The following is a 12,713-nucleotide window of genomic DNA, read 5'->3' as shown; positions in this document are numbered from 1 at the left end:
CTTACCCTGCTCAATACCCACCTGCTCCTTCAGATCAATACCCTCCTGCTCAATACTCTCATCCACCAGATCAATACCCACCTGGTCCTGGTCCTGCTCCTGGTCCTGGTCCTGCTCCCTATCCATACCCTTATACTTCATACCCTCCTTACCAACCTGCCCCATATCCCTACCCTTCTTCAGCTTCACCTCCTTCTTCTGCATACCCTCCATCACTTGCACCTTCTTCCACTACTTACCCTCCATCACCTACATCCTATCCTCCATCACCTACATCCTATCCCGCATCACCTTCCTCGGCCTCACTCCAATCAGTCTCTTTCGACTACAGTCAGGCCCCTTATCCCTATCCATACCCGCCGGCCCGGCCAAGGGCTCAGAGTGGTCCTCTACCAACCCTTCAACACCAGGGCAGTGGTAGTTTTAAGTATGAGTCTAACCAGTTTCAGTATCAGCAGTCGGGGATGTACCCTCCTCCTGAAAGCCCCCAACAGAATCTTCTGCCTGCTAGTAGGTTCTCTCTTCACCAGAGGTATGAGAGTTGGCCTGTAGGAACTGAGGCTTCTGCTTACCCTCCATTGGATCAGGCTTTGAGTAATCTGCATATGTCTGAGAACCAACCAAATGAATTTGCAGTGGCGCCATCAGCACCTTCGAGTGCAAGGTTTGATAAGGTTGGGGAGCTTTATGGGTATCCTAATAGCTCTTTTTCGAGTTGGGAGGCAAGTAACACTTGTTCGGGTCAGGTGGAACAACCGTCAGCTCCTGTTTTAACCCCAACATCTTCAATCAATGGCTCGCAACATAGCCAGAGTTTACAGATTGTTCCATTGCAGAATAAAGGATCTTTGAAGGTTTTGCTGTTACATGGGAATCTGGATATTTGGGTGTATGAGGCGAAAAACCTGCCGAACATGGACATGTTCCACAAGACTTTAGGGGATATGCTTATGAGGTTTCCAGGGACTGGAACCAACAAAGCTGATGGGCAGTCGAACCGTGGGATTACTAGTGATCCATATGTGTCGATTTCAGTTGCAAATGCTGTAATTGGGAGGACATATGTGATAAGCAATTCTGAATTTCCTGTTTGGACACAACATTTCAATGTTCCAGTAGCCCATCATGCCCCTGAAGTGCACTTTGTTGTTAAAGATAGTGATCTAGTGGGATCCCAGCTTATTGGAGTCGTGGCTATTCCGGTAGAAGTTATATACTCAGGAGCAAGAGTTGAGGGAATTTACCCGATCCTGAATGCTAGTGGGAAGCCTTGTAAACCTGGAGCGGTCCTAAGTCTTTCAATTCAGTACACTCCAATTGAGAGATTGAGCATTTATCATAATGGAGTTGGGGCAGGCCCTGATTACTATGGTGTTCCTGGCACCTATTTTCCTCTTAGGACTGGTGGAAAGGTTACTCTTTACCAAGATGCTCACGTACCAGACGGTTGTCTTCCGAACCTAATTTTAGATGGGGGGATGCCATATGTGCATGGGAAGTGTTGGAATGACATATATGATGCAATACGTCAAGCACGGCGTTTGATTTACATTGCTGGGTGGTCAGTTTGGCACAATGTCAAACTGGTTCGGGATGGTGGTGCTGCATCAAATGTCACCATAGGTGATCTTCTGAGATCCAAGTCCCAGGAAGGAGTGAGAGTGCTGCTGCTTGTTTGGGATGACCCTACTTCAAGGAGCATTCTGGGCTATAAAACAGTAAGTACCTTTCAAATTTTAAATTCTGGAAAAGCTATCTTAAGGGACTTTGAATCTGATTATTTTTATAAGTACAAGATTTGTGAGATTCTTTGAAGCAGTCCTTTTAGTTAGTTTTTGTGTGTATGTGCCCTGAAAGTATTTGTTGCAGGATGGAATCATGCAAACCCATGATGAGGAAATTCGGCGGTTTTTCAAGCACTCTTCAGTGCAAGTATTGCTTTGCCCCCGCACTGCTGGAAAACGACATAGCTGGGTTAAGCAAAGGGTAAGCGTAATAAATTATTTTCAGCTTTTCCATCTTTATATGTTTGACAAAACTTCTGGAGATTTGCAAGTATTCTCAGTTTCTTGCAGGATTTGAATAAACTCAATTGTTGAGCTGTTTATCTATGAGTTGCAAAATAAACAATTAACACTGAACTTTTCAATAACTTTGTAAAGAATGAACTCCACAGCACAATTCTTCCATATATTGCTGTGCAGAAGGCATAACATAGAGTTCCAGATTATGTTAACATTATCTTTTCTGAAAATGTCTTCCTCTCCTTATTTTATGAGCTAATTTTATATTTTATTATAGATAGATAAAAAGGCAGAGCAATAGGGATTGTTTAAACACTATTATTTCATATAGCCAAAGTATAACTCTTTTTTACCTTTGGTTAGCTAAAATTTAGGCTTAACTAAGTTGAGTAATATAACTTCAATTCATGTATTGGTCTTGATGGTATTCCTTAGATTCTTTTTTCCTTCTGTATTGTGAAATGTGTGGCATTGAATTGCTTCTTGTTTTGGATTTTTAGGAAGTTGGGACAATCTATACGCACCATCAGAAAACCGTAATTGTGGATGCTGATGCTGGCCATAATAAGAGGAAAATCCTAGCTTTTGTCGGAGGACTTGACTTATGTGATGGGCGATATGATACTCCAAACCATGAACTATTTAAGACGTTGAAAACAGCGCATAAAGATGACTATCACAACCCAACGTTCACGGTAATTATCAGATCTTCTCTTTGTAATTTCATGGTTGAGTTTTCTTAAAAAGCTTAACTCGTCTCAACTCTCAACTATTCCGAATGGCACAGAGGCAGCAACCGATTTATATCATGTGAAATAATGATGTCCCTTAGTGAATCAAACTGAAAGTTATACTGAAGAAACAAGTGCAAAATGCATTAAGATATGGGCTAGGCGAAAACATCAAATCACAATAGAAATTTATAGTATAATTTTGTACTGCTGTTCTACCTCATATGTAATCTTTCAGTATTTAGAGGCAGACATACAGTTAGACCACCAGTATATACATCAATTTTTTTCATCCTTCCTGTATATAGACTAAAGCACTTGCGAATTTGGGCCAAGAAATCAGTACATTGTGTGCTACTGTTATTTTTTTAGTAACTAATGCAATTGTTTCTCTGATATGTTTTTTTCTTATCACTTTAAAGGGTAGCACCGCTGGTTGTCCAAGAGAGCCATGGCACGATTTGCACTCTAGGCTTGATGGTCCAGCAGCATATGATGTTCTGACCAACTTTGAGGAGCGTTGGTTAAAGGCTTCAAAACCACAAGGGATGAAGAAACTGAAAAAAAGCACCTACAATGATTCTTTGCTCAAGTTGGAAAGGATTCCAGACATAATTGGAGCATCCCATGCTGCTTCCACTAGTGACTACGATCCTGAAACTTGGCATGTTCAGGTAATGAGATTATGACTGATTATTGAGGTTGCCCCTGGAACTTGCTCGACTAGTAAATGGGGTGGGATTAAGTAAATCCTATACCCAAACCAGAAATTCAAAATAAGAAAAGTAAACTATTAAAACCAATAATCTTTCCCTGGCGTTTCACCAATGCAGATCTTCCGTTCAATTGATTCAAACTCTGTTAAAGGTTTCCCGAAGGATCCAAAAGAAGCAACAAGCAAGGTGAAAAACATTTACCGATAATTTTCTCTTTACTGTGACCTTTTGGAAGTTGAGTTCGGACTGGTGATTAGTGCACTTCTCTTACAGAATCTGGTGTGCGGAAAGAATGTGCTGATCGACATGAGCATACATACAGCATATGTGAAGGCCATCCGTGCTGCCCAACATTTCTTATATATAGAGAATCAATATTTTATTGGGTCTTCATACAATTGGAGTCAATATAAAGACTTAGGTAAGTAAAATTTTCATTTGGTAAAACTGCTGCTTTTCAAGATTGAAATGATAGTCATCATCTTTGTTAATATACAAACGAACATTTTGGTTTGGAGAGACCATATTGATAGCTATGCACCTTACTTTTTAAGATTAAATTCATAGTGGATGAGTTATGACTTATGAGTATGAGTTTTACAGTGCATGGGTGTGAAAGTACTCAACTGTCTTAAAATATATGGTCCACTAGAGAACCTATGTTTAAGAGCTAGTTCATGGTTAGCTGTATATTTTGAATCTGCAATCATGCTCCTTTGGTTAAACTATCTGTTAATGTTTATGCAGGTGCTAATAATTTGATTCCCATGGAAATTGCCCTTAAGATTGCTGAAAAAATCAGAGCAAACCAGAGATTCGCTGCGTATATTGTTATTCCCATGTGGCCAGAAGGTGTTCCAACTGGTGCAGCAACACAAAGAATTCTGTTTTGGCAGGTGGGCTTCAACTGTTTACTCGGTAGTTGATACCTGTTATAAGAATTCCAAATTTTTAATACACCTATACTATTTCTGTAGTTAGTGAAATTTGTGCTTGTTGAGGCATTGGTAACTGGAAACATGGGTAGGTTAAGAGGTGGTGTTCCAAATTTGAAATGCTCACTCATTGTTAGATGTCTGACTCCTCTCGTGGTGAGGACATTTGGGCTCAAGAAGATTGTGATGACACTAAGCTCCAAAACAATATTCACTTGAATCCAAATATCAATAGTAGGGTATAGAGGAACTGAATGGGTTACAATGTTTTGGTTATATCATTGTTTAGAACTGTTGCTTAAAGGGAGGAGTGAGATAGCTGAGATTATTAAGAAAATAATTATCAATTTCGATCATGTGAGTACACTGTAAGATAGAAACCCAAGTATACTAATAAAACTTATCAGGTGTGGCTTATTCCTTGGCTAATATTTACTACTGTGTATGCTTGAGTTCTGGATTTAAGTCCGGATCTTTTATTGATTGTTGCAGCACAAGACAATGCAAATGATGTATGAGACAATTTACAAGGCGTTGGTGGAAATGGGGTTGGAGGGTGCATTCTGCCCCCAAGACTATCTAAACTTCTTCTGTCTTGGTAATCGTGAGGCTATAGATGTAAATAATACCTCTGTTTCTGGAAGTCCTCACGCAGCAAACACTCCACAGGTAAATGTTTTACCCCTAAACAAGTAAACATGCCAATTGTGGTACAACCAAGAGCTCGTTTACTCCTCTAGGCAGAAGGTGCCTGTACCTAATAGCAGCACGCCAGATATGTCCTATTAATTATCTGGTCGTGATATTTGGAATGAGAGGAAGGATTGCAATTTTTTCTAATATGTTACTCTTGTTAATTCCCAATTTTCCTTGTATATATATCTTATATATATATATATAAGTATGATTTACCATATATATACTTATATATCTTCTGCATCTCCTGTTTCCAGGCATTTAGTCAAAAGAGCAGGCGATTTATGATTTATGTTCATTCAAAAGGTATGATAGTCGATGACGAGTATGTTATACTGGGGTCCGCAAACATCAATCAGCGCTCTATGGAAGGGACAAGAGACACTGAAATAGCAATGGGGTCCTACCAACCTCATCATACATGGGCAAGAAATCATTCTAGTCCTCTCGGACAGGTAATCACAGAATCCAGATTAGATGCAGGTTTTGAATTATTAGAGTCTATAAAGGGACATAGTTACAACTGTTTGTATGCTTTTCCATTTTTTTATTTTTTTATTTTTTGAGAATGTATGCTTTTTCACTTATATGGCCTGAAGTTGCGAATGTTTTGGTTGATAGATATTTGGATATAGAATGTCACTATGGGCAGAGCACACAGGAACCGTTGAGGACTGTTTTAGAGAACCAGAGAGTCTTGAATGTGTTAGGAGAGTTAGAGCAATGGGTGAGATGAACTGGAAACAATTTGCTGCTGAGGAGGTTACAGAGATGAGGGGTCATCTATTGAAGTATCCAGTTGAAATTGATCGAAAAGGCAAAGTCACATCCCTTCCTGGATGTGAGAGTTTCCCCGATGCAGGAGGAAATATAACCGGTTCTTTCCTTGGCATTCAAGAAAATTTGACAATTTGATCACCAGTTCAGTTTTATAGAAGAACTCAGTTAGTACAGTTTTGAAACGTTTTTTTGTTGTATTTAGCAAACCCATAGGAGGATAGGGTTTTCTTTTATTCAACAGGGATATAGGCGCTTTTAGGGTTTCTTTTCCTATTCAATTTCGTTCTTTGGTAGACCAAGTCGCTTCTTTGGCATTCAAGGAAACCTGAGCATTTGATCTGCCTGTCATCACATCCAGAGTTGCAGATTGTTTAGAGAAGAATTCATTGTTTAGAGAAGAATTCCAATAAATTCCTTTTGTACAGTTTGGTTAACTTTTGGTGTTCAACAACGCATTGTACAACTCTGCCAATTTGGCACATTATAATGTTGATATGCAGGTAACATCTCTGACTATGCATCTTTGCTTTTTCTTCTTTTTTTGAGAATAAGGCATCTTGTTTATGTGTAGCCAACTTGAAGCACTGTATTTAAATAATGCTAAAACAGTGTTAATTTTGTTATAAAAGTGTAGGCAACAATGAACTTGAACTTGAACTTGAACTTGATAAGAAAATAGATCCCAGAGATGGTCTATCTACTACCCTTGACTACACAAGTTACTCATTCTTTACATGTGAAATGGCTATCCAGAGCAGTCGTATTTCATGAGATATTAACAAGCTTTGGACGTCCAGTTGCCAGGTTCATCTCTACTCGGAGGCCAAGTCGAGCAAGGGCAGGCACATCAACAGACCCCTTAAGTTCCAATTCAGCCACTGCCCGTTGATTTTCTTGGTTCCGATCCAACAAGTTCCTCTGACACCAAATACCCCACTCCCTTGAGTACGGGTTGTCATCATCTATTACACATTGTTGCAACAGCAGAAGTAGCCCATCTTTTCTCCTGATCTCGTCTTGCACAATCTTCCTTCCATATAAACAATTGCCGATAACTGCAACTATATCTCTCCGAAAGCCTTTATATGGACATGGTTTTAATGTAGAAGAACTGGATCCTTCTTGGTTCTCGGCTTGGTTGATAGATTTCTTTATTATTGCTGGCGGCTCAAGGTCACGAAGCAAAGACAACAGCAATTCAATGAGACCATAGGAGATCAGAGCATCCACAACATCCATGGTATCCTTTGTAGATCCTCTTAGTGTCCCTTGGGCACATGTATCTCTCAAGATAGTGAGCGAGTATCCCAGGACATCAATGTCAATAGAGCCGGTTGGAAGTCCAGACCTGCCTCTTGTTGCATAACTAAGAACCTTGATGGAGTTCTTGAATATTCCAAAAACACACAAAGCAAAATCGTTGGGAACAGTTATCTCGCTAAGACACTCATTCAAGATCTCTGATACGTTTTTCAACAAAAATTCTTGCTCTTTCGAGAAAGACTCTCGCCCACCTTCTGTGTCTTCAGCATTCTCACCAACATGTTCTAAACTAAAGAAGAGTGGCCGGAAGTAAGGTTCCACTAAACAGATTCTTGAAAGAAGCAATTTGTACCAATCTTCTCCAAAATCAACTGATTTAAGACACAAAACATAAGAATGGTATGAATTAGGCAGAGTCATCAATCATCAATAAACGATTTCACAGAAAAACTGAAGCTAAATGTAAGAAGCAATAAAAATATATATCCATAATTACCTGCAGCAGCAGTCTTAACAATCTCTTTCAAAATAGTTACTCCACAGTCACCACAGAGCTGTGCAACCAGTTCAGGGGTTCCATCACAACAAGTGGAGATAATCATACACAGCGGACCACAAGTCTTCTTGCTACGCACTCGTGCAAGAGCAACAAATTTTTCTGAGAAGAGTTGCTGCCAAATTGCATGCTGCTGTCGTTCTCCAGCCAATGCAGCATTAGCTAGAACTTGCAATCCCACACAAATAATCCAGAAATCCGGCTCCAGAGAAATTGCAGAACTCAAAATATTGGATACGATTGCAACTCCATTTTGTTCAACAAACGAGTTCTGATTCGCCACCTCCCCAGCACACAAGTTTCTTAGAAGCCTTAAAGACAATGTCAGAAGGTAGTGATCAGAGGGGTACAAGAGAGATTGAACAAGCTGGATAACTGTCGGAAGAACATTCTTAGCGGCAAGGTCTTCACGACCATCAGCCGTTTTACAAACTTGTATTAAATCTTCCATGGACTCTACAAGGTTAGATGAGTTTGACACACTCAAAAGCGCCTGGATAACATCTTCGGGTACAGAGCACTCTGGCAGTGCGGTATTATCCATTTCTGAATCAAGTATCAAATCAAAGCAAAACAAACAGCTCCAATAGCTAACTTGGCGACAAAACTAATTTGATCCTGCACAGATATAACACAGAACCAAAAAGATAAGCTTTACTGCATTGTAGTGTGAGATTACATCACAGGATCATCTAGAAGTAAACTCTATACTCGAAACCATCCACTCATCTCCCACTAAACCCGGAAACCCATTTCCCTATGTATCAATAATTCATCTTAATCAATATAGATAGTTTTCAATTCAACAATGAAACTAGAAACCAATCAATCTAAAGTTTCAAACTTTAATTAAAGACAACACAGTGCAAAAGCCATTGCAGATGGGTATGGATTCCTCAAGCTCAAAATTTGAAGCACCATTGAAATCAAGCCAATTCAATCAGGATTAAAGAAAGATGACATGAAATCTACTTCAAAGGCTAAAAGCCAATTCAATTTAGCAGACTAAAAGCTTTCACCTTTATGCGGAGAGATTGCAGATCTTCAAGTTTCAGGTATGGGTTTTGGGACTAGGGTTTAACGCAGAGAGGACGACGACACCTGTCAATTATTAGCCAGCTTCATGGTCAATTACCACCGTTAGATTTATATTTGTGGATTTATAATTAAAAACAAAACAACGTTATATTTACATCTAATGATGACTGATTATAAATCTTTAAATCAATTACTTTACTAACTAAAAAAATCTTTGTTCTGTTATAGTTCTAACATACATATATTTGTTTCAACAATTTTCACCTTCTTTCTTGTCGAAAAAAACAACTCTTTCATCTTTTTTTGGTAACGATTTATTACCTGCGATTACCGTTGCTCACTCTAAATACTTAAAATTTTAAAAATCAACAAACCGTTTTATGTCGCTAATTCCAACTCATGGCTCTTATCGTAAAACAAGTTTAGAAAAAAGTTGAGCCGCAACAACCCTTCAAACACAAGTCATTTTCATCTAACACCGCCTCATGTATGATCACTTGAATCGATAATTCTTATTTGATTGTAGGCTCACTTGTGGAACCATGGTGACCTGAAATTTGTAATGAAACTGCACATATGTGTTTCAATGATCCTATTTGTCCTCTGTATGCAAGATAGTAAGCAAACTCGAAAACGGAAAATCATTTAAAATAAATATAAATATAAAACAAGAAAGAAAAATTGTGTACTGTGGTACCTCCCACACTTGATTAGAACCTCTGTGGCTCTATATATCACCCCCAAAGGCTTCTCTATTCTCTTTCAGCCGCTCCGGTCTTCTCTTTCGCGCCTGTTCTACGTCACGCTTGCGTCATCAAATTCCGTCCTCGTCTCCGATTTCAGGTTTCTCTTTCTTCTGAACCCCAAAAGCTCTGTACCCTGTTCGCTCCTAGGGTTCTTGCAAAGTAAAACATATTTTCGGTTTTTGATTTTCTTGAATTGTCGTCAGTTTACGGATTGAATCGCATTCGCGATGGCGACATTGGATTCCGACGTGCCGATGGTTCCGGCAGGCGAGGGCTCCAGCGGCGCTGGCTCGTCTTCGGTGAAGAAGCCGAAGCGATTCGAAATCAAGAAGTGGAATGCTGTGGCTCTCTGGGCTTGGGGTAGCTAAATCGGAACCCTAGTCCCTTCTTCTGTTTGATAAATGGTTTTGTGATGTTGTTTTGGTTTTCGGTGTTTGCAGATATTGTTGTGGATAATTGTGCTATATGCCGAAACCATATCATGGATCTTTGTGAGTTTTTACTGTATTGATTGCTCTGCAATGTAGTTTAGATTTTGTGGTGTTGGTTAGGGTTTACTTACTGGAGTGTTTTGTTGTGGTGGTTGTAGGCATTGAGTGCCAAGCGAACCAGGCAAGCGCAACAAGCGAGGAGTGCACAGTTGCTTGGGGTATGTATGCCTTTTCTTGTGAATTCGTGTTTATGCTACTATCTTTTAGAATATGTGTTTGCTATGCGCTTGTTATTGACTCAGTTAGTTTTCATAGAGTGGAAGTTGTTATGCCGAATCAAGACCTATTGTTCATGGGTATCTTAGAAAAATTTGTTGTTCTCTGATACATTCTAGGATAATGTAGGACATGTTTGTTTTAATTATTATTTTGTTGAAGTTACGTTAGAGGGAAACGTTGGAATTCATTGGATTACCATATTTTAACTCTGCTTGAGGACAAGCAAATTTAATGAGGCTATGCTCATTACGGAATTGATCTGCTTCTCAGCCTTCTCTTCAACATGTTAGTTGCTTATCAGCTGTTAGCTGCTTTAGACGTAGGGAGAAACAGAAAAGGAAAACTACTGTTTTCAAAAGTAACATTGTCCTGTCAAAAATACTTTCTGGAAAATGATGGAGCTTGTAGAATGTCGGCCTATACTTATCTCTGACTTTGCTCGGACTGGAGCTTGTAGAATGGTGGTGGAGCTTTTCAAAGAGATGCAAGTTGAGTGTGTTTGTTCGAACTAATTTATGTTATCGAGCGTTTTGAAGAGTCATTCTAGTTTAAGCATGTTTTTGATGGGGAAGGGGATTCGTGGGTGGATATTGAGAAATGGGGAATTGGATTTGGTGTTGGAGAACGCAACGCAATTCTTGATGTTTACGTCAAATATGGAGCAATAAATTATGCAACAAGGTTTAGGGTTAGTTTGAATGATAGAGATACAGTTACTTGGAATATTATGATGGGTGCATATATGCATATTGGAGACATGGAGAAGTTGTTCAGAAGGTTACCCTCCAAATATGTTTCTAGTTTGAATACAGTCGTATATAGGTTAATGCAAAATGGGATGAAAGATGTGCATTGGAGCTACTTAATGAGATGGTGGGAAACAGAGTTTTGTTTCAAGGTATCACTTTCTCTGTAGCTCTGGGTTTGGCTTCTTCTCTATCTCTTGTCAAACTCAGGAGACAAATTCACGGCTGGCTTGTGAGGCTTGGCATTGAAAATGATATCATCGAACTCCGTTGATAGATATGTACTGGAAATGTGGGGGAATGGACAATGCATCACTGATATTCAAAAATGCCTCTCAGAGCAAAGTCTAAGTTTACGGGTGACGAGATGAAAACTGAATTCATATCATGGGGTACAATGGTTTCTGGGTATGTTCGTAATGGTGAGCATGGATATGCTTTGATAACTTTCCGTTCTATGCTTTGCGGACAGATTATGGTGGATCGATTCTCTCTGAGCAGTGTTGTTTCTGCATGTGCTAACGTTGTGTTTTGCTTTTGGCTCAAAATATCCATGCACTTGTTGTTCAGAAAATAGGTTACATATCAGATGTTCACTTGGGTTCTTGCCATATTGATATGTATGCTAAATGTGGGAATCTAAGTGATGCTTGGATGATGTTTAAACCAACTGTTGATCCAAATTATGGACAGATTATGGTGGTTTTAAATGCTTGTAGCCATGCTGGGCTCATTGATGAAAGAAGTTTATGGCTCATTGATGAAAGAAGTTTATGGCATTAATCGCGGAACTGAACACTTTTATGGTTGATTTTTAAGATCTTTATCTCCCAAATTGTTTTTGGAGATTCTTGTAGTGGTATTGCAGAATCATATCATCAAATTTTACCTAGCATTAGTGTCCTTGAATTTCTTTGTTTGATATGTTTTATATGTGCTCTCAAAGCTGTATCTTACCATGTTTACGGACATTAGTCTCTGCTTTTCTTTGTTTGAAACTGATACTTGTCATCATGCTAGAATCTTTTTGTTGCTTGTTAAAATGATCCTTGTACTTACGTAGTATATTGAACTGATTATTGCTCGCATCTGATGACTGGTATCAAGCTTGTGGAATCTATATCTGATTTTGTTTGTTGGTCTGTGATATTGGTTCTTAACATCTTATTGTTGCAGGTGTTTGTAACCATGCATTTCACTTTCACTGCATTAGTAGATGGCTCAAGACCCGCCAAGTGTGCCCATTAGGTATGATTTATGAGTCTAATTCCCACTCTTTGCCTTCAGCGTATCAGCTTTTTCCTAACTATCTTTTTGGGGTTCGTCTTGGTGTTCCAGATAACAGTGAGTGGGAGTTTCAGAAGTATGGTCATTAGAAGCTTCAATCACTGGATCCTCTGTACACTTTGTGCTATGGAGATGCTAAGGCGGCCTTGAGCACACTGCCATTTATCTACTTGTCCAAGTTAATTGCTAAATCAACTGGAACCTTGGTAACTCTGTAGAGCATTAGGCTGCTCAGGTTTCTGATGTGAATTTCCAACTGCCCTATCATTTTGCTCTCGTGGCCTTTTGTTTTCGTTGCCGATGTGTAGGATGTTTATTTCCCGGTGTCCTTATGCATTGTATGCAGCATGTATGCATGTATGGTAGTTCAGTCCCTGCTGATGACACCCTTGTTTTAAGCTTTTTAGTATTTTACTACATATTGTGTTATAAAAATTTAAGTTCAGTATTACTTAAATTTGAAAACCCACACAGAACTGAGAATG

The 12,713-nt window shown here is 39.2% G+C and overlaps 3 protein-coding genes across 3 annotated transcripts; 2 read left to right on the top strand and 1 right to left on the bottom strand.

Annotated features, from left to right (window-relative positions):
* Nucleotides 1-429: 429 nt before the first annotated feature.
* LOC101302693 (phospholipase D beta 1-like) lies at nt 430-6,386 on the top strand. Its single transcript, XM_004306821.1, has 10 exons — nt 430-1,718; nt 1,870-1,986; nt 2,525-2,719; nt 3,178-3,429; nt 3,589-3,657; nt 3,745-3,892; nt 4,219-4,367; nt 4,899-5,075; nt 5,360-5,557; nt 5,724-6,386. The coding sequence occupies exons 1-10, from the start codon at nt 465-467 to the stop codon at nt 6,015-6,017; spliced, it is 2,853 nt and encodes a 950-aa protein (XP_004306869.1). The 5' UTR covers nt 430-464; the 3' UTR covers nt 6,018-6,386.
* Nucleotides 6,387-6,437: 51 nt separating this feature from the next.
* On the bottom strand, nt 6,438-8,818 carry LOC101302394 (ataxin-10-like). The gene is made up of 3 exons (XM_004306820.1): nt 8,721-8,818; nt 7,642-8,319; nt 6,438-7,516 (listed from the first exon to the last, which is right to left on the bottom strand). Exons 2-3 carry the CDS (start codon nt 8,243-8,245, stop codon nt 6,648-6,650), a joined length of 1,473 nt encoding a protein of 490 aa, XP_004306868.1. The 5' UTR covers nt 8,246-8,319; nt 8,721-8,818; the 3' UTR covers nt 6,438-6,647.
* Nucleotides 8,819-9,502: 684 nt separating this feature from the next.
* On the top strand, nt 9,503-12,696 carry LOC101302106 (RING-box protein 1a-like). The gene is made up of 6 exons (XM_004306819.1): nt 9,503-9,582; nt 9,689-9,845; nt 9,926-9,976; nt 10,075-10,134; nt 12,118-12,189; nt 12,280-12,696. Exons 2-6 carry the CDS (start codon nt 9,713-9,715, stop codon nt 12,315-12,317), a joined length of 354 nt encoding a protein of 117 aa, XP_004306867.1. The 5' UTR covers nt 9,503-9,582; nt 9,689-9,712; the 3' UTR covers nt 12,318-12,696.
* Nucleotides 12,697-12,713: the final 17 nt, after the last annotated feature.

This window comes from Fragaria vesca, linkage group LG7 (genome assembly GCF_000184155.1).
Source record: "Fragaria vesca subsp. vesca linkage group LG7, FraVesHawaii_1.0, whole genome shotgun sequence".
NCBI classification, from domain to species: Eukaryota; Viridiplantae; Streptophyta; class Magnoliopsida; order Rosales; family Rosaceae; genus Fragaria; species Fragaria vesca.
Note: the sequence above shows the minus strand (reverse complement) of the source record. Positions and strands in the feature narration are given on the sequence as shown.

Coding starts and splice junctions, on each gene's coding strand:
- LOC101302394 (XM_004306820.1), bottom strand. CDS start 8,245: ATGGATAATACCGCACTGCCAGAGTGCTCTGTACCCGAAGATGTTATC. Junction 7,517..7,641: donor TGTTAAGACTGCTGCTGCAG/GTAATTATGGAT, acceptor GTCTTAAATCAG/TTGATTTTGGAGAAGATTGG.
- LOC101302693 (XM_004306821.1), top strand. CDS start 465: ATGTACCCTCCTCCTGAAAGCCCCCAACAGAATCTTCTGCCTGCTAGT. Junction 1,719..1,869: donor GCATTCTGGGCTATAAAACA/GTAAGTACCTTT, acceptor TATTTGTTGCAG/GATGGAATCATGCAAACCCA. Junction 3,893..4,218: donor GAGTCAATATAAAGACTTAG/GTAAGTAAAATT, acceptor ATGTTTATGCAG/GTGCTAATAATTTGATTCCC.
- LOC101302106 (XM_004306819.1), top strand. CDS start 9,713: ATGGCGACATTGGATTCCGACGTGCCGATGGTTCCGGCAGGCGAGGGC. Junction 9,846..9,925: donor TGTGGCTCTCTGGGCTTGGG/GTAGCTAAATCG, acceptor CGGTGTTTGCAG/ATATTGTTGTGGATAATTGT. Junction 10,135..12,117: donor GGAGTGCACAGTTGCTTGGG/GTATGTATGCCT, acceptor TTATTGTTGCAG/GTGTTTGTAACCATGCATTT.